The sequence below is a fragment of the Panthera onca genome, chromosome A3, assembly GCF_046562875.1.
Source record: "Panthera onca isolate mPanOnc1 chromosome A3, mPanOnc1 haplotype 2, whole genome shotgun sequence".
Taxonomy (NCBI): Eukaryota; Metazoa; Chordata; class Mammalia; order Carnivora; family Felidae; genus Panthera; species Panthera onca.
Genome location: NC_138341.1, coordinates 54,087,851 through 54,110,439, shown reverse-complemented (window position 1 = coordinate 54,110,439; position 22,589 = coordinate 54,087,851). Strand labels below are relative to the sequence as shown.

Genomic DNA, 22,589 nt, shown 5'->3' with positions numbered 1-22,589 from the left:
AAGTAGAAGTTATTTAAATATGGTCTTTGATGATAAACATAACCAGAAAATAAAAATCATAGGTTAATACCTACTTCTCTCCCACTTTCCTTGCTTTCGCTTAAAAATAAAATAAACAAATCAACCACTTAGAAATCTAAAACAATTTCTGGACTTGCATTCAATATAATAGATCCAGGGGCGCCTGGGTGGCTCAGTCGGTTAAGCTTCCAACTTCAGCTCAGGTTATGATCTCGCGGTTCATGGGTTCGAGCCCCATGTCAGGTTCTGTGCTGATAGCTCAGAGCCTGGAGCCTGCTTCAGATTCTGTGTCTCCCTCTCTCTCTGCCCCTCCCCACTCATGCTCTGTTTCTCTCTGTCTCAAAAATAAATGAACATAAAAAATTTTTTAATATAATAGATCCAGAAATTCTGGATGAAATATGATTTTAAAAATCGTAATGTATGGCCCTGCTCAAAAGAAGGAAACCCTCAGGTATAGGAAACAAAAAGAAGGGAATGCAAAATCTAAGCAGAAAGCAAAGCCATGGAAGGTCCAGTCCTAGTGGTCTGAAGGCTGTGATCCCAATGCTGATGCAGACATAGAACATCAGCCTGTGCAAGGCAGTGGGCAAGAGCAGAGCACCCCTGCAGAAATCCAGCTCTAAGGGGCTGTACTGTACATTAACTAAGACTGGAAAAGTTTCTCAGTGACTCAAATAAGCAGAGGAATAAAGATAAGATATTATATTACTCACATGATACGGAAACACCAAGTCAGGGCACAAACCCCAAAATGTGTCCATGATCATTCTGATCCCTGTGTCCCTGGCTGTGGCAATGCACAGCTAGTCCAACCTCCAGCACTCCTGCAGCCAACAACCCCCTCTGAGGTAGGGCTCACAGCACCAAATGCAAACATATGAAGTTGGATGGAAGAAACAAGAGAACAGGCAAGAAAAAGGGACTGGAGAACAATTTGAAAGAGAATATAAATAAACACATTTGAAGTATGTAAAGCGATTGCTTAGACCAAAGGGGAAGAATGTTCAACAAAGGCAGAACTACAAAGAACCTAGTATAAATTCTAGAGCTGAAAAAATGTATTCACTGTAATACAACTTAATGTATGAATTTAGCAGTGTGATTAGACACAGGTGAAGATGAAATGCATGAACTGGAAGAGAGAGACAAGAAAATCCAGCTAAAGCGCTGAAGCCAGATTTGTTTTACCCAAGTTCTACAAGACTTTAAGGGACAGAAGACCCATATCTAAAACATACAAAAAATAGAGAAAAAGCATCTTAATTCATTTTATAATAATTATATAATCTTCATTTTTTAATTGGACAAACACACTAGAGGTAGAGAATATTTGAGGATCAAGCTCATTATGACAAACATCTAATAAAATACTGACAAAATCCAATGATGTATCTAAAAAGAACCAGAATCGGTAAGACAATTTTGAAGGATGAGTGGGAATTTGTCTCTCACAGAGAAAAACTTTTTCATGCCAAGAAGATATGAAAATTCATTATCCATTCCAAAATTTAAAAATATGTGGTTTTACAAAACTAGGAATAGGGTCAAACTTCTTCAGCATAATAAAAAATATATCTAGATATTTGAATTCAAAACTCAACATCATTTCATAGTAAATCACTATGTAGAGGTATTTATAGTTGGGAAGAAAAAAGCAGGACAACCCGTTTCACCATTATTATATAATGTGGATGTGAAAGTTCTAGCAGCTGTCCAGTAGAACTTTCTGTGATGATGGAAATGTTCTAAAATGGTAGCTAAATGGTCGCCACAAGCCACATGTGGCTACTGGGGACTTGAAATGTGGCTAATGCGATGGAGGAACTCAAGTTTTAATTTCATTTAACTTCAGTGAAATTTAAACTTGTGTCAGTAGTCACGTGGCTAGTCACTATTATCACTAACCAGTAGTCACTGGGCAATGCCATAGGTATCACAAGAACACAAGAAAACTAGTGACAGGTGTCAGTACAGGAAAGAGGTCCAAACATCCTTACTTTAAAATGATGGTTGTATTCTTCTGAAAAACTAAAGAAAATCAATAAACCACTAGACTAGTTTAACAACTGGATGATTTCAAAATAAATACCTCCCTTATAGTAATCAATAGCTTTTCCAGAGTTCAGTAATAATCAGTTAGAAGGCATCCCAGGAGAAATAGAGCCACAACATAAAAAATTTAGTAAGAACTAATATAACCAAACTTGTGAAGATATAGAGGAAGAAAATCACAAAAGTTGGTGAGGGGTAGGAAGAAAGTGTAAATAAACGGAGAAACAGTACAGATTCATGCACAGGCACTGGAACCAAACCACCCAGGAAAAGAATCCTGGCCTAAGCCAATGTGACCATGGCGAGGTATTTAACATCTCCATGCCTCAGTCTCTCTCTCTGTAAAATGAGGATAGCAGCAACCGCACCTCTCTCATGGATTGCTTTGAGGTTTAAATGTGGGAAACAGGGCTTAGAACAGGGCCTTGCACACAGAAAGCAGTCAGTCAATGTTGGCTGCTGGTATTAATTAATAATTATGATTATCACTTTTATTATTAAATTATTTAATTATTAAATAGGGCAGCAAATGAGTATTGTGAAGACATCGATTGTCTTCAAATTAATATTTACTTTTAAAACAATCTCAATGAAAATTCCAATGGGACTTTTTAAGTTAACAAAATAATTCTAAAGTTTATATGGAAGAATAAACATTCAAGAATGGCCAAGAAAAATGTGGAAACCTGCCCTTGCTGATTTTAAGATGTATAAAAGAACCGCCGTAATTGAAATGATGTATAAACTGGTGCCACAAAAGGCAAACTGAGCATTGGAGCAGGAAACAAAGTCCATAAACAGAGCCAAACACTTATGTGAATTTCGTATAAAATAAAGTGACCTTTACAATCGGCAGGAAAGGAATGGATTATTCCCCCAAAATGGTGTTGACACAACTGGCTAACCACTTGGAAAAACAATTCAGTTAGATTTTTATCTCACACCTTACATCTAAACAAATTCCAGATGAAAATTTTAATGTGAACATGAAACTATAAAAGTTTTAGAAGGAAACGAAAATAAATATTTACATGATTTTCTAGTAGGGAGAGGCTTTTTAAGCCTTGGAGGGGAGATAGAATAAAGGGAAATTTTAATAGTTTGAGTATATATCTTTTTTTTATGTTTCTGTTCCCTCCCCCTCAAAATCTAAAGGAAAAAAGAAAACTACCAAAGTCTCTGTAGGGCATATAACACACAAAGAGTCAATAACCTTAATATATAGACTGCTCTTAAAATCAATAAAAAAACAAACAAAAAACAAAAAAGTAAGCACACCTCTGGGTAAAAGATATGAAAAGGAAATTTACAAGAACCATAGCGGTCAGGAAGCATATGGAAAACGCTTACCATAACCAAAAGAAATAACCAAATTGAAATAATCTATCAACCTGGCAAAGATTAACAAAAATACAATGCCTGGTATTAGCAAAAATATAGAGGAACAGGTGTTTTCATTCATCATTGGTGAGACACCACTAAATCTTTTAGAAGGCAACTCTTAAAATGAAGCAACTCCTTTTATACATTTTTGACCCAGGATTTCCCTTTCAACTTCATCAAGAAGAAATGATTGGGAATGTTTACAAGGACTTGGGTACAAGATGTTCGTCCTGATACTACTTATGATAGCAAAAGGAAAAAGAGAAAAAGAGAGAGAGAGAGAAGAAGGCGGAGGCAGCGGAGAAGGATAAGAAGAAAGAGGAAGAGGAGGAGGGAGAGAAGAAAAAAAGGAGGGAGGGAAGGAAGGAAGGGAGGGAGGGAGAAAGGAAGAACTGGAAGGAAGGCTGACCTGGGAAAATGTTAATAATATAGTTACAAAAGTTACAAAACAATACCTCCATGTTATTTCTGTTTTACGCACATACATTTATATACAGAAAGAGACTTGAAAACACATCAAAATGTTAACAGTAATTACCTCTGAATGAGAACACTGTTAATTTTTTCTGTTTTCTAAGTTTTCTACAATGTGTCTCTTATGTAACAAGAAAAAAATCCGCAACAGTTGTTTAAAATTTAATTTTAAAATTCTTCTTAATTATTTAGGCCTAGCACACATCTTTAGCTCTCCAATCACCAGGCTGAACTCACTCCTGTCCAAGAAAATATCTTGGAAATCTTCACACAAACTTTATTTATTCTGGCTGCACTTTTTCCTACTCCAGGATTCAGCATATTGTGCCAAGAAAAGATCCACTTTCAACTGGACATACATTTGCAGAGAGATCAGAATGCTAAAAAGGAGACACTGGGATATGAGCTGAGAAATGATCCACTTTAATAAACAGTAAATTAAAAATGGGGTTTTTATTGATGCAATAATGAAAAACAACCTAGACCATCCCGGTGCTGTGTGGTGAGGTAGGAAGTAGGACTATAAACAAAGAGACTGATTTTTAACAAACTCACTAAAATTCAACTTCTAGGCCATGTGAGAAATCAGTTTCCTTGTTTTGTAGGCACACTTACTTTTTGATACAAAATATTATTTCCCAGCTTGATCTCCAATCTTATTCACTACGCATGGCTCTGATTTACCTTTTGTTCACACTCAAAGGATAAAACTTTCCTCCTTTGAAGATATTTTTTTCAAACTGAACATTGGTCATGGAGGCAGTTCTAAGAGTTCCAAAGAGGGGCTCAGCTTCCCAAGGGGACGAGAGACAACACTCACTCAAATGCAGAAGTTCCAGTGCGTTTGTTTTTTAAAATCTGTCCAATTATCTAGAAGCTATACTTCATCTTAGAAAACATCTGGGCCGTGGGGCTGCAGTGGGCACCCTAAGGAGATCATTGATGTGCACCTACGGTGGCAGATGGGGAGGGAAGACAGAGGGAAAGAGAATATTAAGTTCCCAAAGTTTCCCTTCTCACTGGTTAGAGTATTGCATCTGTTGGTCAAAGGTACTTAGTGCAATGTGGATGCGTCCCTGGGGGGTTGATGTCATATGAAGATGGTGGAATGTCACTTTGTGTAACATAAAGGAGGATCTCCTCTCGTGGTGCCAAATCAGGCTGCACATCAGACTCTCCAGAGACCTTCATCTAAGTGACAGCAGCAATTGATTGCTGGGCCCTGTGCATTCACTGTACTATCTCATTCTGTCCTCACAGCCCCCCAGTGAGGGATGAGTTATGTGTATTGCTTTTTGCTAAGTAGGACATGAAAACTCAGAAGTGCCCAAGGTCAACCAGATGGCCAGAGGTAGAAGCAGTTTGGACCCTTGGGTGATCCAGAGGCTTTTGGCTACTTCTTGACTTTGCTTCCAAAACGAGGATCCCCACAGATCCTTGGGTCCCCTGATCCCAAATGCCCACATAACTCTGATGTATACCTGATTGGGAGGTGCTGATTCCCATGACTCCCCCACACTTTGTAGACAAGAAACCTCAGCTCAGAGAGATTTAGCTACTTGACCAAGGTCACAGAGCACATTAGTAGGGAGCCAAGACTAGAACCCAGGTTCAAGAAAAAAAGCCCTGGACCGGGGAAGGAAGACCCCAGGCTTCAGCATGTCAGTGTGTGCAGCTGACTGTATGTTCACAGGTAAAGCACGTCTTCCGATTCCCTGACTGGCCTCTCTTTCTTGAACGTCGGGAGTTTTGTGTTATCTGGCAGTGTTTCCCTCTTGCTCCCACTTTCAGAATGACTGGCTTTGCCAGTCATTTTGAAGTGGCTCCTGCCAAGACTGTATTAGTGGGTGTTCCCATCTTTAAGGTCCAAACAAAAATGTAGATAAGTGGAAATTTACTGGAGTTTTGCTTGGTCAGACAAAAGCCCCGGTAATCTCGGATGGAGTAGAAATAAAGGAGGAGTTGCTACCGGAGGGTAACTAGGTGGTAAAGATTTTCATTCTGGGGCAAAAGACCTTCTTGCAGGGGTGAGTTGACACAGCCCAAAGTTAGCTACAGCAGCGCCTGATAGACTCACCCTTGACAGTGCCCCTGCTCTACCACGTGTGCAGTTGCCTCCGAGCGAAAATTGTAAGCTACACATGGACTTAGCGTGCAGTGCACTTCTTTTGAGGCATGCCTAGAGGAGAGAATTGCTCGTGAACTTCCTGAGACAGTCATTGCCCCAGCCCTGCCTATCCTGCTGGGGAAAGTTGGCACCCTCGACATCTGCACCAGATGGCTGGACTTTCATGAACGCTGCTTGTTCTCACAGAACACTGCTCCTTTGACACTTCAACACAACGGGGGAAGAGAAGGTGGCAAACACAGAGCTGGGCCAGACTTGTGAGAACCCCAGGCAGGCTAACAATCCATGCCACCTTCCAAATGACATTCTTTAAATATTTGCCCAACACCCATCTAGAGGAAAAGTTGGGGGCAGCTAAGGGAAAGGAAGAAAAAGAATGTTCTCTGTGGACCTCTTCCCCATGCCATTCAGCTCTTGCCCCAGCATGCACACTGCAGCAGCTTGCTGGCACCCACTATTACTCATATGTGTGCCTGGGGTCTCCTTCCCACCTCTTCTTTGAGTTTCTATATAGGTTTGTGTTCTTTAAAAGCAGTCCACATTTGCCATAATTAATAGTCATGACTGCATGGAGGGCTCTAGCCATTTTGGTAGACTTGCCCCTCAATACCAATTCCAAAGGTAAAACCCTCCCGAACCTAATTGGGCACAGCTGCAAGAGTTTGTGTGTCTGGAGACACATACCTTGTGCATGAAGCCTGAACTGTCTCCAACCAAGGGAAAACAAAGCTTTCAAAAATACATTTACTCTTAGTAAATTATAGCTGTCCTGAGTGCACCACTTGCTCTGACCTCAATTTTTAAAGGTTGGTGCTTCGCTTAGAAGATAATTTGTAAATTTTATAAACGCCAACCAGTCAAGAATTTTTTTGGTGTAGATTTATTGAGAGGACAAAATATTTTGCAAGAGTCCTGGGCCCTGTTACCTTCATTTAGTTTTCTTGCAATAACCCAGACCGCCCCTTTTAACTTCAGATGAAGATGAGTGCCAGATACCACATTATGGGTACTATGATCCCAATTATGCAAGAAATGATACACATAGAAAACAATTCTGGAATAGTATATCCCAAAGCATTGACAGTGTTTGTCACTGGAAGTTAGGATTACCAAAGGTTTTCATTTCTTTTTTGTAAACTTCTCTGTATATCTCAGACTTCTCACTTCTCACTTCTCTCACTCTTCTTCTGAGTCTTCTATCACTAAACATGTATTACTTTTATAATTAATAAAAAAAACAGAAAAATATGAGCAGGAAATAATTTACATCCCAAGAAATCAAACTAATTGTGCCAACGACCAGTTCCAAAAGCTGATGAGCCTAGGACCACAGAGGTCATAAGCATGTGTGGGACTGGGGAATGTATAAGCCCAAAAAAGGCAATCTGGAGGCCAGCAAGGCTGCTGGATCCCATCCCTGCACTCCTCTGGGAATGGACTCATGGTCCCTTGCTATTTACTTCCTCTCTTTCTGGGGCCGTGATGTAATCTTGATCCTCATGTACACAGTGACCAGGATGACACTTTATTTTCTTCTAAGACTGCACTCAGCTCTGAGTCCTATATTACTATTTATAGATAAGGTGTTCTGACTCTACAGCCTTCCCACTCACAGCAGCTTAGAACCTTGGGCAGCAATCTAAGCCCCGCTTCTGGAGTGCCCCCATTTCAATTATAAAGCCCCACCAAGCAGAGTGGCTCAGGTGCTATCCCACCTACCTACCACCAGGAAAATCTGGACCTATGAAAGCCTGCATGGAGGCACTCGTCCTTACCCCAACCAAGTGTCTTGCAATAGCACTCAAGCTGTTACTCCCTCCTCTGTCCATCACTTTATGACACCTCTGAACTTGTCTGGACATTCTAACAGTACCCTGGGGGCTGTGAACCATCCAGTAATACCTAAAGGACCCTCTACAATGGGCAAAATAGATATATAAAGCCATGATAGACATTATACCAGGATTTCTGACCTTGGTACTATGGGGCCAGATAATTCTTTGTGGAGGGAAAGAAGGATGCCCTGTGTAGTACAGGATATTTAGCACCATCTCTGGTCTCTACTCACTAAATGCCAATATCACTTCTCCCCCAGTTTGGCAACCAGAACTGTCTCAGACATTGCCAGTTGTCTCCTGAGCTGCCATCAGAGAACCACTGCATTATATACATGTCCACACATCCTATTTGGATAGATGACTTGCCTCTCGTCACGCCTTTACCATATAGCCCTGACACAAGCTTGTAGATAAGTTATAAGACATAGTTTGCGCACGCATTCACATCTCGTGTTGTACAGGTGCCTCAGAGAAGGAGCCTAGTGGTACCTCACTTTAGTAATAATAGTTGACATGCAAATGCTTATTAAGTGTTGAGCATTTAATCATATCATTTCATTCAAATTTACAACAGCTTATGAAATGAGTATGATTCCCATCTGATAGGCGAGAACTCTGGGTTGCAGATAGGGTGACCTAGGCAGTGGGTGGCAAAGCGGTGATGGAACTGAGCCTTGGCTCTTCATGTGCTCATTATTTCTCCATCCTAGTGCAACCTGCCCCAGAGAACAGGGAGGGAAACTAAAAGACATATCCTGGATACCCATAACCTACAGGAACTGGTAAAATAGTTACACGTAGGTGCACGGGACTTATCCGGGACCTGTGGGCCAAGCTCTTTGCCTGAGCTCATAGTAGTAGCCACTGAGGGCCTCCAAGGAAACCTTGCAACAATTCCAGGCTAGGGAAGGGGTGGGTAGATGTGGGTCATGCCTGAGGCAAAAGATGGTGGCCAACTCAGTTCTGCAACATTCAAGGTACTCCTCTGGCTTCAGCCGGGCATGAGAGGACATGCCAGTGGATGCACTATGTTCTGAGGATTATTCCCAACTTAGTCCCACCCACCTGCGCTTCACTACCATCTCTTCCCATTCTGTTTTGACTCTTGTTTCTCATTGCTCTGACCTCAGAACCCCTGGTCAGCCTCTCCAAGTAGAAGCCACTCTTCCACTTTCAAAATCTCTGCTCTGGCCCCTGATGTAGTTTACTGTTTAATGTCTTTCATCAAAAAATCCATAGGCTTGTTATCTCACCCGTTTATAAAAACCTCCCCACCCAGGGCCTGACACGTAGGACATGCCCAAAAAATATTAATCTCCTTCCACTCTAAGCAGTGGGTTCCATTAAGCTTGGCAGTAAGATCCCCGTGTTTGTGAATTATCATCGCAGGAGCCCCAAGAGGGCAATCAACCACCTCCTTTCTGGCTGGGGCTCCAGAAAGCTCAACCCAGATGCTTTGAATTGCACCAACTTGGAGTCCTGCTGAATATCAGTTTATTTCAGGTTTTTGCACAGTATTTTAAAAACTTAACTTTTTAAAAAGCCGGTTACTTGAGAATTCAGTGAGAAGGTAGAAACATCCAGCGTAACTCCAGCCTGTCTATTCTCCATTCAGACACATTCCCAAACCAGCTGATAATTTGGTGCTGAACAGTTATGCTTGGCTCGAGGATGCCATGAAATGCTCTCTAGACCCAGTGGAGATTGGGAGAAAGAGCAGAGTGAGCTCATTTAGTCCCCTAACTTTCATTATTTTGTAACAGTAGGAATGTAAACTCTACTTTGGAACTTACATCAGCTTTTGGAGGGTTTCAACAAGCTCTCCCTGATAAGGCTAAAGGTTTTTCTTGTGCTGTTGGCCAGAAATAAATATTTATATCAAGAAAAGATTGCCAAGGCTTGAAAAGCATTTGAATTATTTAATCAGCCTATAAAAGGATTCACTGTGATTGGTGTTTGAATTAACTAATGAATTTTAATCCTGGTTTTATCTCAAATCTATTAGATAGTCACCAATGGCAGGGAAGAATTCTGGGAATTCCTTCAATCGTCTGAAAAGAATTACATTGATCCAAGGTCAAAACCTGGGAGTGTACATATTTGAGTGTATGATTCTGGAACATGGGTTCATTACAGTAGATCACTGTCTCTCAAAAGGTACCTGAACCTTACCACAGAGCTTTTCAATTCCTGTTCCCCTCTCTTAGAAGACATGCCTCCTACGATTATCCAGCCTCACCCATGGAGCATCTTGACCATTTGCCTCCAAAGTGGTCAGGTATAAAAAGACTTAGCTCCTAGTATACTTCAGGCTAGCTATATCACAAAATTAGCTGTGACATTATGACAATGTAAGATGGCTAACTAGTTTAAATTACATCTGTAAAAAAACTAGCTGGGTTGACCTTGGGTAAATCATTTCAACAAAACCTGGGTTTGACTTTCAGCCCTCACATGTACTAGTGGTGCAACACTGATTCAATTAACTAACCTCTCTGAGCCAGTTTCCCAAATTGTAAATAATGAATAATAATAATGTCAAATGAGGCCATGAGTATCGTGTCAGACAGAATCAGAATAAATATATAGATATGGATTTAGATGTAGTGGATATACACATTTGTGGGAATATAGATGTGTGTGTGTGTGTGTGTGTGTGTGTGTGTGTACTCTGCCCCCCTCTGTGCCCTCTGTACTCATCTTCAGGGATGCCCAGCTCTCAAGCCTTGGGTGTTTGGCAATTTGGTATAATGATACTCATTGATCCCCCAAACCTGGGTTTAAATCAAGCTTCTGTTCTATTATTAGACTCTTACAAGCAAGTGTTTTAGATTAACCTATGTCGAGTGTATGCACTGAATTCTGAAATATCTTTGGTAAAAGGCAAGGAAATTTATATTTACAGATCATCTAAAAATTCCCTTAACTTCTGGTTTCAAACTCCCACCCCTCCCTAATTCTCTCCCCCTGTTGCCAACAAGCCAAGCGCTGGTCTCCTAGGTCCTGGTCTCCACTCCCCTGCCCACTCAATGCTAACGGACAGTGAAATGGCTGCCCACTGGACAGAGGAGCTGGGACTCAGTCGTCCTTGGGGTGGCTTATGGCCCCATAAACACCACTGGATTTGGAAGAAGTGGCGGCAAGGTTGGCAGGGTCCCTGAGCCAAACGTGGCTCAGCCGAGGGGGAAGGCTTTGTGCCCTGCTTCCCAAGAGGACGTTCCAGGAAGAAGTCAGATGATCTGCGTTATGGAAACCAAATGGCCCTTCTTTGTTTAGAAAGAGAGAGAGAAAGAGAGAAAAAAAAGTCACTCATTTTTGTGGTAAAGTGAAAACAGGCTCCAAATCAAACAATCCCTCTCAGAGCAGAAGATGCCAGCTCCCCAGAGCAGGCCCACAGGCACAGAGCTGATAAACTGACAGAAGGCAGTGTTAAGGCTGCACCACAGCCTCAGCAAAGTGTCCTCAGTCCTCCCAGTGAGGTTTTCTTCTGCTTCGCTCCAGAAATATTTGGTCTCCTAAGCAGGAAAGGAAAATGAAGGGAGGGGAAAAGAACCAACTGATTGACCTAGGCCAGTCTTGTCCTCTCACCCCCTTCCAGTGGGATGGAGGGCAGAGAAGGAGCTGTTCAGAGAAAGCTCTAGAAGTGGCTTGGGCACTAATAGCCACATAGGCATACTGGGCCCGGAGCCTCCCTTGTGTCTCTGACTTGGATGCCCATTCTGTGTGACCAGCTCTTCCCACAGAATGCAGCCAAGAGTCACGAGGCCTCCTGTGGCCACTCTGTGGCTACCCCGTGGCTCCATGGGCAGGGATCTGCACTCCCAGGTATTACTAGCGCATGTGAAGCAGGATAAGCCATGGCCAAGAGAAAATAAATACAGTTTCTAGTCAGCCATGCCTGTCCTGAGTTTGGTTTATTGTCTAATATAAGCCTTTCCTGGAATAGAGAGGCTCTTGGCAAGGGAAGAATAATGGAGAATTCACATCTAGTCCCGGCTTTGCCTCTGACTTGCTGTGCAACCATGGGTCACTGTTGCCTCTCTGAGCCTCCATTTTGCATCTGGGAAATGCGCCCAATGCCCTTGCCTTGCCTCAGTTCACAAGATCGTGTAGAAGGTGATAACGCATGGCTCTTATCAAGAGGTGGCAGCCAGACCACCTAGGTGTGGATCCAAGCTCCCCTGGGTAATGTTGGGCAAGTTTCTTCACCTCTCTACGTCTGCTCCTCACCTTTAAAATGAAGGGAAGTGGGGCGCCTGAGTGGCTTAGTCGGTTGAGTGTCCGACTTCGGCTGAGGTCATGATCTCACAGGTTGTGGGTTCGAGCCCTGCGTGAGGCTCTGTTCAGACAGCTCAGAGCCTGTGTCTCCCTCTCTCTCTCTGTCCTACCCCACTTACTCTCTCTCTCTCTCTCTCTCTCTCTGTCTCAAAAATAAACATTTTTTAATTAAAAAAATCAATAAAATAAATAAATAAATAAAGGGAAGAATATTCTTTCCTGGGAGCACAGCTAGCAGGTTATAAGTTCGATTATGTAGTACGCTCAAAGTGCATGGAGAGCACCGACACACAGGATGCCCTGGGAGAGTCTCACTGCCATTATTGTCACCAGAGACTGGGAAACACCTTGAAAATAAAAATGTTCAGTTCAGGATTGTATGATCCACCACTGTCACCATAAAGCTTCATAATTCCATTCAACATGCCTCCACTGCCCCAGCAACATTCCGTAATCTGTGAATGCTAGTTCTAAATATGAGGAGGGACCTCCAGTACCTTCCCGTCGCCCCACCATGGCCCACAAGGCCTTGATCATCTGGCCCTGCTGCCTTTTCTAGCCTCATTTTGAATCACTGTCTCACTCAACTTCAGCAGCCTTGTTGACCTCCTTTTAGCATTCAAAGCTAAAAGGCTCCTTCCTGCCCCAGGACATTTGCAGGGCTTCCTGCCTCACTCCATGTCCTCTTCACCTGACAATGGGTGTTAGCTTATATGGCTTCTCCTCTGGGAAGCATTTCCTGACCTTCTTTCTCTTTCTTTGCGCTCACCACAATTATAATGAAATAGTAACTTGTGTAGTTACTAGCATGTCAGCTCCTTAAGCGAGGTGCTTTCATCTGTTTTGTTCATTGCAAGGCCCTGACATGTGGAAGACATTCAAAAGAATATATTTTTCAATAAAAATGAAAGTACTCAGTAACTATCCCCCCCCGCAGCTCCTATAAAATCCATTAAATCAGAGACCATGTTTCTCTTCTCGAAGCCTATGTCTCTAGCTCAAAGTAGGTCTTTAATAAATATTTGTTGAATGAATGAACAAAAGAATGAATGAATGAATGAATGAATGAACAAATTAATGAATGGTTTGGAATAACCTAACTTTTCACCACTTGAGAATTTGCTTAGACATCAGAGGAGACTGTAACGGACCATCCTCTTCTTCCTGCTTCTATGGAGATACAGTGCTTAGCACTCAGACGTGTCCTCTAACTCCCACCCCCAGTGGCTCTGCTCCTTCAACCCAGGCATGGAGGGCACGAGGCTTCCTAATCCCCACTCAGGCAAGCATTTCGTGTCTGCCACAGTCCAATGTCATTAGACACATCAGTTTCATAACATGCCAATAGCAGAATACTGTCCTTCAATTATACATGTATTCCTTTCTGTCTTCTAGTGCAGGCATTCATATTCACAGCTGATTAAAGGGACTCGTTTTATTCATCTCCATCTCACCCACAGGTCCTACCGCAATTCTTGGCACAGAGCATGCACCCTTAAATGTTGCATCATGAAGGAACAAGTGCTATATACTGACTATAGTCAGTAACTTCTCAGCCCTGCTTCTGGCCCCAGAACCTGGGACACAATGACATTTTTAAGGAGCTCAAGATGAAACCTGCTTAAGATTTCCCCAGTCAACCCATAGAATAAGAGCAAGAACTTCCCACCTCTAGTGTCCCCCCACTTTCATCCATCTTTCACAGCTGCATCTGCTGAAACTTCCGAAATCATCACTTCAAGTTTTTCTCCCAAAGTCTCCAAAGATCTCTTCATGGCTAATAGACTTATGTCCAAATGCCTCAGTCTCACTCAAACTTCTTCCTATACTGATCTTTTCAAATCCTATTTCCCTCCTACCCTGGCATATGTCTTCTTTGTGCTCTGCCTTTACTCATGCAATTCCTCTTGCCATTCTCTTCACCAAAGTACATCTCAGGTTTTGTGTTTCCTGTCGCCTCACCACATCACCCACCTAAAGGGAGCTCTCTGTCTCCTGAAGTCAAATGATATTTTGGCTTAGCCACTTCTAATATGTCAGCAAATTTTTTCTTTTTTAAAAAATTGAGATACAATTGATAAATAGGTTTATGTTAGTTTCAGATATACAACATAGTGATTCAATATTTGTGTAGAAGGCGAAATGATCACCACAATAAATCTAGTTAACATCCATCCCCATACATAGCTACAAGTTTTTTCTTGTGATGAGAACTTTTAAGATTTGCTATCTTAGCAACGTTCAAATATGCAGTACAGTATTGTTAACTATAGTCACCATGCTGTATATTACATCCTCATGATTTATTTGATAACTAGAAGTTTGTACCTTCTGACCACCTTCTCCCATTTCGCCCATCCCCCACCCCCACCCCCACCCTGGCAACAACCAATCTGTTCTCTGAATCTATGAGTTCATTTTTTTTCTTTTTTAGATTCAACAAAAAAAGTGAGATCATATGATATTTGTCTTTCCTCATCTGATGTATTTCACTTAGCATAATGCCCTCCAGGTCCATCCATGTTGTTACAAATGGCAAGATTTACTTTATTTATGACTGAATGATATATGTTGTGTGTGTGTGCGCGCACACACACACACACGATATATCATTGTGTATATATATATATATATACACAACGATATATATATATACACTATATATATATATATACACACACACTATATATATATACCATATATATATATATACATATATATATATATATATAATATATATATAATATATATGCCACATTTTCTTTAGCCATTCATCCATGGATGGACAGTTAAGTTGTTTGCTTCCATGTCTTGGCTATTGTAAACAATGCTGCATCAGCAAACCTTCTCCATGAATATGACTTCTCTCTCAAACTAGACTCAGACCTGAAGCTCCCCTGGGGACCAGTCTTGTATCTTCTGGTTTCCCCTTCATTATGCTTGGTCTATGGTAAGAGCTCAGTTTCTATTTGTTCCCTGATTGACTCATCTGGATGTATGAAGTCAGAGACTAGTGTTCTGGCAGGAGACTGTAAGTGCGTTCACTTTAGTGGATTTTATGGCTCAAGGCTAGTTTCTATTTCAAATAGTTACTGCTTTTCTAGTGTCTCCCAGGAGTCGGTCTCTAGGAGTCACTGAATATGAAATTATAAAGTCACTTCACTCCTCTTAATCCAGTGACTTCCTTTTTACAGATGAGAAGCCCTTCACTGTGGAAGATACTTATTTGCTGTGTCCAGCACCTATCTTAAAAGAAGTTGGCATGTAAGTTTCCACCAGCAACTGAACCTCACAGCCAGGGAGGAGAGAGAAGGTAGAGGGGACAGAGGGAGAAGAAAACGTCTCTCTTTATTGTCATAATGCAGTCTTTGTCTAGACCTTTCCAGGTAATGATGATGGTGCCCATGTTTACAGTGAGCAGGGCACCAGGACAAATGTTTCACAAAGGGGATCTCACTTTATCCTCCCAAGTTCCCAAAGAACCAGATACTCACGTCATCCCAGTTTTACAGATGTGGAATCTATGGCTGAGAGAATTTAAGTAGAATTTAAGTAGTTTGCCCAAGGTCACACTGCAGTAGTGGAACTGTCTAGATTTGAATAAAGGTGTGTCTCACACAACTACATTTCTAGAAAGCTCTCACACTTCCCTCTCACAAACTTTACCTTGCCCCGTCATCGTAATTTCCCTGCTAGATGATTATCTCCTCCTTAGAGATATGGAAGCTCAGAAAGGAAGCTCAAAGGGGCTAAGTGGGTCCAGAGCTGGTTGAAGACCCCAGGTTCAGACCTTCTGAGGCCAAGCTCAGTGCTCCTTCCTCTGAGCCTCTGCAGGTGTTCACCCAGACTGCACAAGGTTCTGTGAACTAATTTATGGGGGGAAATTCCATGGCAGTGCTATTATAATAGGTGGTGGTGAAGTGTGATGAAAATATTCAACAGAAGGAAGACAATTAGTACCCTAAGCAAGAAAAGAACTATGTGGGGAAGCAGAGAAGCTGTGTTTGTCAGAGAACACAAACTCATTTCTCTGTAAACATGTCTACAGCAGGCTGAAGATAGAATGGTGGTCTTGAGGAAACAATACTAAACATTTTCATCTAAATTCTGCTTTCGATCATTTGTTCTAATGGTAAAGCCTCCAACTCTGGTTGCCTAACACTGGTCTCCAAGTCCACTGATTCCACCAACTAACCCTGTATCCATACGGCCAAGTACAAGCAAAATGCAAGCTCAGGTTTCAGTGAGTCTCACAGAGATGGAAGGTGGGTGGAAGGTAACTCACCCACTGCTGTACCTCCGTGAGTTTGCCAGGATGGTCACAAACCCCCTCATCAGAATCAGTTACTGATAGCCCCAATAATAACAACAGAACATTAAGTTTACAGCGTGACAAGTTTATCCCCATAGACTCGAGCCATGTTTGGGGAACACTTCTTCCTATGACAATGTGACAGGTAAATTAAATGGCAGCAGGCTTTTCCCATTCAATGCAATTTGCTGCAATGTAAGAAGGGCCGAATGCAATGCCTTGATACACTAGCCAAGGGTATCCTGACGTCTCTAGAAGGTTACAGTCGATGGGCCCTAGAGACCTCCTCTACATTTTACAGGCCCCAGGGGAAGAGACCACAGTCTTTCCCCTGGGTAGTGAGGAGCAGGGCTTACAGGGGACCTCAGTGTCAGCTCATGGGCCCCTGCTCTTTGTACACCTTGCTGAGCATCTCTGGCTCCTTTGTCATTGCAGGAAAGCAGCGCTTCAGGTCAGCATGAACGATGGTCTCTCTTTCATCTCCAGTTCTGTCATCATCACCACCACACGCTGTGTAAGTCACTTTCCCTTTCCTGAAGGCTTTATTGTCATTCTCATTTCCCTGGGAAGTTTCCAGTTCTGCATTCTGTTCACTGAGCTTTGATCCCAGCTCCACAGGGCCAGCTGTAGGCTGGACCCCAGAGGGTATCGGGAATGCCTGTGCTGGGCTTCTCCAGGTTCCTCATCTCTGAGCAAGGGTGAGAGCTGAACACACCTGCATGTCTGGATGGTAAGATAGGGCCATTGTCTGTGCAGTAGTGACGGGAGATATCTGGGTAGACTGTGTCTAGGAGGAATTGTGCAGAAAGAAATTGGATGGCACACACAGAAAGCACATCTTAGGGAGTTTTTCTCTAAAAGGAAGCAGGGCAATAGGGCAGTAACTAAAGGGCAATGTGGAGTATAAGGAGAGTCTTGTTTAGAATGGGAGAAATTGCAGCTTGTTAATATGATGGTGGAAATAATCCTGGAGAAAATGGAAAACTGATGAAGCAGGGTGGGGGCTATGCCAAGGGGATTGTGAGGCAGGAGTGGGATTGTATTCTACCAACTCTTCAGACACTCCTTCTCTGGATCCTTAATGGCAGGTGGTTTTTTTCTGGCTACATATAAAATCACCTGGAAGACTTAAAAAAAAAATTATGATGCCCCCAGACTCGTCCCAGAACAATTGAAGCCAAGTCTGGAGTGGGCCCTAGCTTTGGTGGTTGCAAGGCCTCCTGGGAAGGTTCTTGCGTGTGACCATGGGTGGGAACCCTTGCGTCAGTGCAGCTGCTCCCTCCCGCTGTCAGTATGTCAGAGCTCAGCCCATCAGAGGACTGTCAGGGCTAAGTTAGCTTTTATACAGTCCTCAGCCCCTAGCATGAGTAGTTCCAAAATAACCTTTGTCTGAATATTCAGTTGTTGTCACCAAGTGCATTTCTTCCACTGAATCATTCTAAAGGCTAATGTGTTTGACCTGATGGTCAGCATGGGCAGACACTATGGTCACATTCTGCCTGGGCACTGGAGGACATGTCATTAGAGCCCCCCACTAATTGGGGCTTGTATCCCTCATACTGTCACAGGTGGACAAGAACTAGCAGGCATGCACTGAAGCCAGACAAAATAAAAATGAGTCATCTCATAAATGAGCAGGAGATCCGGCCTCAGGATGGACAGTCTTCCCTCCCAACTTGCCCCTCTGCCCACCTCCCACAACACAACACATTTCCATCCTGTGTTAGGAGCAAACCAGTTTTCTTAAAAGCAGGGTAAGCCAGTGCAATGGGTATGGAAAATGGAAGTTTTACTTTTGTTTTTAATGTTTTATTTACTTTTGAGAGAACACAAGTGAGGGAGGGACAGAGAGAGAGGGGCAGAGGATCTGAAGTGGGTTCTGTGCTGACAGCAGCAAGCCTGATGTGGGGCTTAAACTCATGAACTATGAGACCATGACCTGAGCTGAAGTCAAACACTCAACCAGCTGAGCCACCCAGGTGCCCCAATGGAAAAGTTTTACTGGACCAAAGTAAGAAATTAGGGTTGTCACAGAAAAGTGTCACCACTGAGAAATGTCTGAGTCTCAGACACCCCTCAGTGGAACATCAAATCTGGAAACCAAATATGAAAACTTTCTGGAGAAGCAGTGAAATTTCAAGTGTACCCGCCTGCTTCTTTTAAAAATTGACCCTTCTGGAACTTGCCAACCTGCAGGAAATGATTAAAATACCCCAAACCTAACAACTCCATTCCAGATTCCTCCCTGCTTTGGAGTGATCCAGCAGTTTGGGCCTGCATTTCTCATTATGTCTGACCATACCACAGAGAAACAGCCATGCCCTTAAGGCCACAAGGGCATGAGGAGGCGGAAGGGAAACATCTCAGGACCAAACTTGTGGTATGGCAGATATAGGACTATGACTGATGGCTTAAGTCCTGGGCCTGTAAGCCAAGAAGGAAGGGTGTCCTCTAAGGTGCTGAAAAATGAAAAGAGCTCAGAGCCAAGTCCCCTCTACCTTCCCATCCCACTCCAGCCTTCATTTACATCTTATATCTCCCTTACCTGAGTGCTCATCACTCAGTTTTCTGCTCAGTTGACCCTTGATAAACACCACCCCATCACATCTTATGTGCTATTGCCCTTTTCACCTGAAAATGCTATATGTCTACAACAAAATTATGAACACCCTAAGATTTGAGATCCAGGACCATTCATTCATTTATTCAACAAATATTCATTGATCATGTATAACATGCCAGGCACTGTCCTGGGTATCTAAGTTGACTTTCACTGTCAGTTGGTTGTGTGGCCTTGACCAAGTGATTTAGCCCCTTTGTGCATCAATTTCCTAATCTGTAAAATTGTAATAATACTACTTTATCACTCTTAGCAGCATCATGAATATTAAATGAAATGAAAAAGTTCTTGGCAGAAGGCCTGGCTCGTAGTAAGTGCTTAATAAATGTTAGCTGCTGTTCTAGTGGAAGCTGAGTTAAAATTATTGAACTCTTTGGAAATTCTCTCCAGAGAGTTGGCTCCCACTTCAGAGTCCCATAATAATAAAGGAACTCTTCTTAGATAAGATGGATCCCTAGGGGTATATGTTTGTTACTCAGCCAAGTCCAGGTGATTGAAAGGAGGTAGGCGAGATGGTCAAAATCATCCAGAGAAAGAAATGGACCTATATTCAAACATAAAACCCCCATCCCCAGCAGGACCCTACACAGAAGCTCCAATTAAAAAGACTGAAGCCACCTCTGGGCAAAACAGAGATGCAGGTGGAACGTGTGGTCATCCAGAATATGAAGTAAGGTCTTGGACTTGACGTTTGTTTCTTCAGCAGCTGGTTTGGAGGACAAGGTTTTTAGATTAGAAGTGATCCCCTGAGTCTGAGTAAAGGGTTAGTCCTGTCTGTGCCAGTCACAGCCTGCCCAGCCCATCACCTGGAACCAAAAATAATTCTAAAATATGTAGTTGAGTCTTTTCTTTTCTCGCTTTATTTGGTGCCCATTTGGATAACCATGCCACAGTTTTCAAGATCCACAATGAATAACTGTCGCCCCTGCCAGGAGCAGAAATTCCATGAAGTTTTACAGGAAAGAGTTTTTTCCATCCAAGAGCTAAAAGATTCCTATACAAATGGTAAACTTTACTGAGCTCCAGGACTCTAGAAAATGGTTTAACATCCAAAGTCCTCTTTCACCAGCATATGTAAATACATCCCCTTTCTTCCCCAACCTCTAAAAGTTGGGAGGGGAGGATCACTACTATGGTGCTGCTTTAGGGGAAATGGTTAAAAGAAGTTTGTCCTTTTTAGAGCAGAGCAAGCAAATGTTAGCCCCTTAAAGAAGTGTTCATGAAAGATTGTCCTCATTTAGATAAATGCCTTCAAATTTGATGATTTCCCAACCAAAGTGTATAAAAATCAGAATCATTCAACAAGTATTTCTTGACTTCCTACTGTGTCATCAGTGTTCCATTTACTTTTACAACATTGCTACCCTTAAGGAGCTTAAAATCCAGTTGGAGAAAGGAGCCCAACAAACACGTAAAAGAATATGTGAATAAAGAACAAAATTGTGTGAACCAGGTGTAAATGCAATAGAATTTCAGTGCAGGGAACAAGGAGTGAATTCAGGAAGAGACACAAGGGCTTCACAGAGGAGACAACCCAAGTGGGGACTTGAAAATGCTAATTTCAGTTCGTGAAGGTGGGAAGAGGCCATCCACTAAACAGAATCCAATCTGAGCAAGGACTAGATATGTCTATGAGCACAGTTTGTTTGTGGTCCCTCCTAGGGACCATTAACTCTTTTTCTCTCATTTTGTATCAGTTTCTGGTGCCTTCTGATTTGGGACCATTTCTCAGGTTGGCAACCATTTTCCTGGGATGCCCTAGTTCACACAGTATGTACAATGAGGCTCAGCTGATGCTCCTCCCTATTAACTATGATCAGGCTTTGATTTGTGTTGGTTTCCAGTGTATTAGAGCATCACCATCTTTGAAGAAAGGAAAGAGACAGAACATAAAGTTCTAAAATCAACACTAAATCAGCCGAGAACTCTGCCTTTTCCCCACTAACTTATATGGAAAACAGCCTGGCTTCAAGGGGCAGCAAGGTTGAGCAAATTTGAGAGGACCCATGTCAAGTCACTGTTCAGAGAAATTCTTTTCGAATGAAAATTAAAATGCCACCTACTCAGCCTTGAGAGATCACAACCAGAACAACTGCTTTGTAATTGTAGCACAATGGAGGAATAAAGAATACAGGATATTGAGTCAAAGTCCTAATTTCGAATCCCAGCCCCTCCACCTTGTAGGGTGATCTTGGGCACATTTGCCTGAGCTTGTCTCTGAGCCTGTCTGGCATGGTTGTTGCAAAGATTAAAGGCAAAGTGTATAAGGGGCTTAAGGTACCTGGTAATAAGTCAAAGAATGACAGTCGTTTACTAGTTTATTAAGATTGTCTTTCCTTGCCAAGTAAAAGTCTAATGGCCTGTCTCATTAAAAGATTTGCTGCTCATGCCCTGCAGAATATAAACAGGCAATGTTTCCCTGATGAAAAGTTATGATTCCTTTTGGGTCTATGATAAGCCTGTAATCTAGGAAGAGGCTAGGGAAAACTTTGAAGATGTTGCCTGCAGGCTAACTAGGGGAAACACCAGTAAATTAGATCTGGTGGTAAGTCAAATAGGATTAGGTTGCAGTCTCTTCACCATTTTTGAAAAAAGATTTTCTCAGTAAATGAATCATGTAAATAGTAACATAAGGGGAATATTTAGACCATTTCAAAGAATGAATTGAAACAACTATTTACTAAGGTTTATGCATTATTACCAAGTAAAAACTATTATCATTTAAAATGTTCTATCACGCCGAGCATGTTGGGAGGCATTTTATCAGAGGAGGTAACATTTCATGCAGAAGAGAAACACAGCTTCAGGAGGCATTTCACAACAGACTGAATCTTCCAGTGTTCCCCGAAATAGCCCCAACTCACCATGGTTTGGGAGTATGGTTTGGTTTCTATGAGGATGAACAGGATATTAACTTATTTCCCAAGGATTTTTTGAACCATTTTATCCTTCATATTTTCATGAATTCACACTGTTCTTTCTGAAGCTAGTAGTATTTTTCCACTTATATTTGTTTGAAAGAGAGAGACATCAACAATGCACAGGAGGGCCCCCACCCATGACAAAAAATTATCTTGTCCAAAATGTCAATCTAAAGAATCAGAATTTCTTGGAGGGAGCCCAGGATTCTGCATTCTTTTTTTTTTTTTTTTTTAAGTTTATTTATTTATTTTGTGAGAGAGGGAGGAAGAGAGAGCATGAGCAGGGGAGGGACAGAGAGAGAGGGAGAGAGGATTCCAAGCAGGCCCTGCACTGCTAACGCAGAGCCCAACGCAGGGCTTGATCTCACAAACTGTGAGATCATGACCTAAGCCAAAATCAAGAGTCAAACACTTAAGCAACTGAGCCACCCAGGTGCCTCCAGGATTCTGCATTCTAATAAGTTTGCCAGGTAAATCTTGAACACACAGGACTCTTACATTATACTTACCTGACACTAATTGTCCTCCAAAGTTTAAAAAAAAATCATTAAAATCTATT

The 22,589-nt window shown here is 42.2% G+C and overlaps 1 protein-coding gene and 1 long non-coding RNA gene across 7 annotated transcripts in view; one reads left to right on the top strand and one right to left on the bottom strand.

Annotated features, from left to right (window-relative positions):
• The window catches only part of LOC144615934 (uncharacterized), a 252,075-nt gene that overhangs the window by 78,054 nt on the left and 151,432 nt on the right, over positions 1-22,589 (bottom strand). The window lies entirely within an intron of this gene.
• ANTXR1 (ANTXR cell adhesion molecule 1) overlaps positions 1-22,589 on the top strand; it is a 218,941-nt gene that overhangs the window by 87,286 nt on the left and 109,066 nt on the right. For all 4 annotated transcript variants that reach the window (XM_060659422.3, XM_060659437.3, XM_060659436.3 and 1 more), the window contains exons 11-12: positions 15,372-15,441; positions 16,925-17,003. In XM_060659422.3, coding sequence (XP_060515405.1) covers positions 15,372-15,441; positions 16,925-17,003 — 149 coding nt within the window. The remainder of the gene's footprint in view (positions 1-15,371; positions 15,442-16,924; positions 17,004-22,589) is intronic.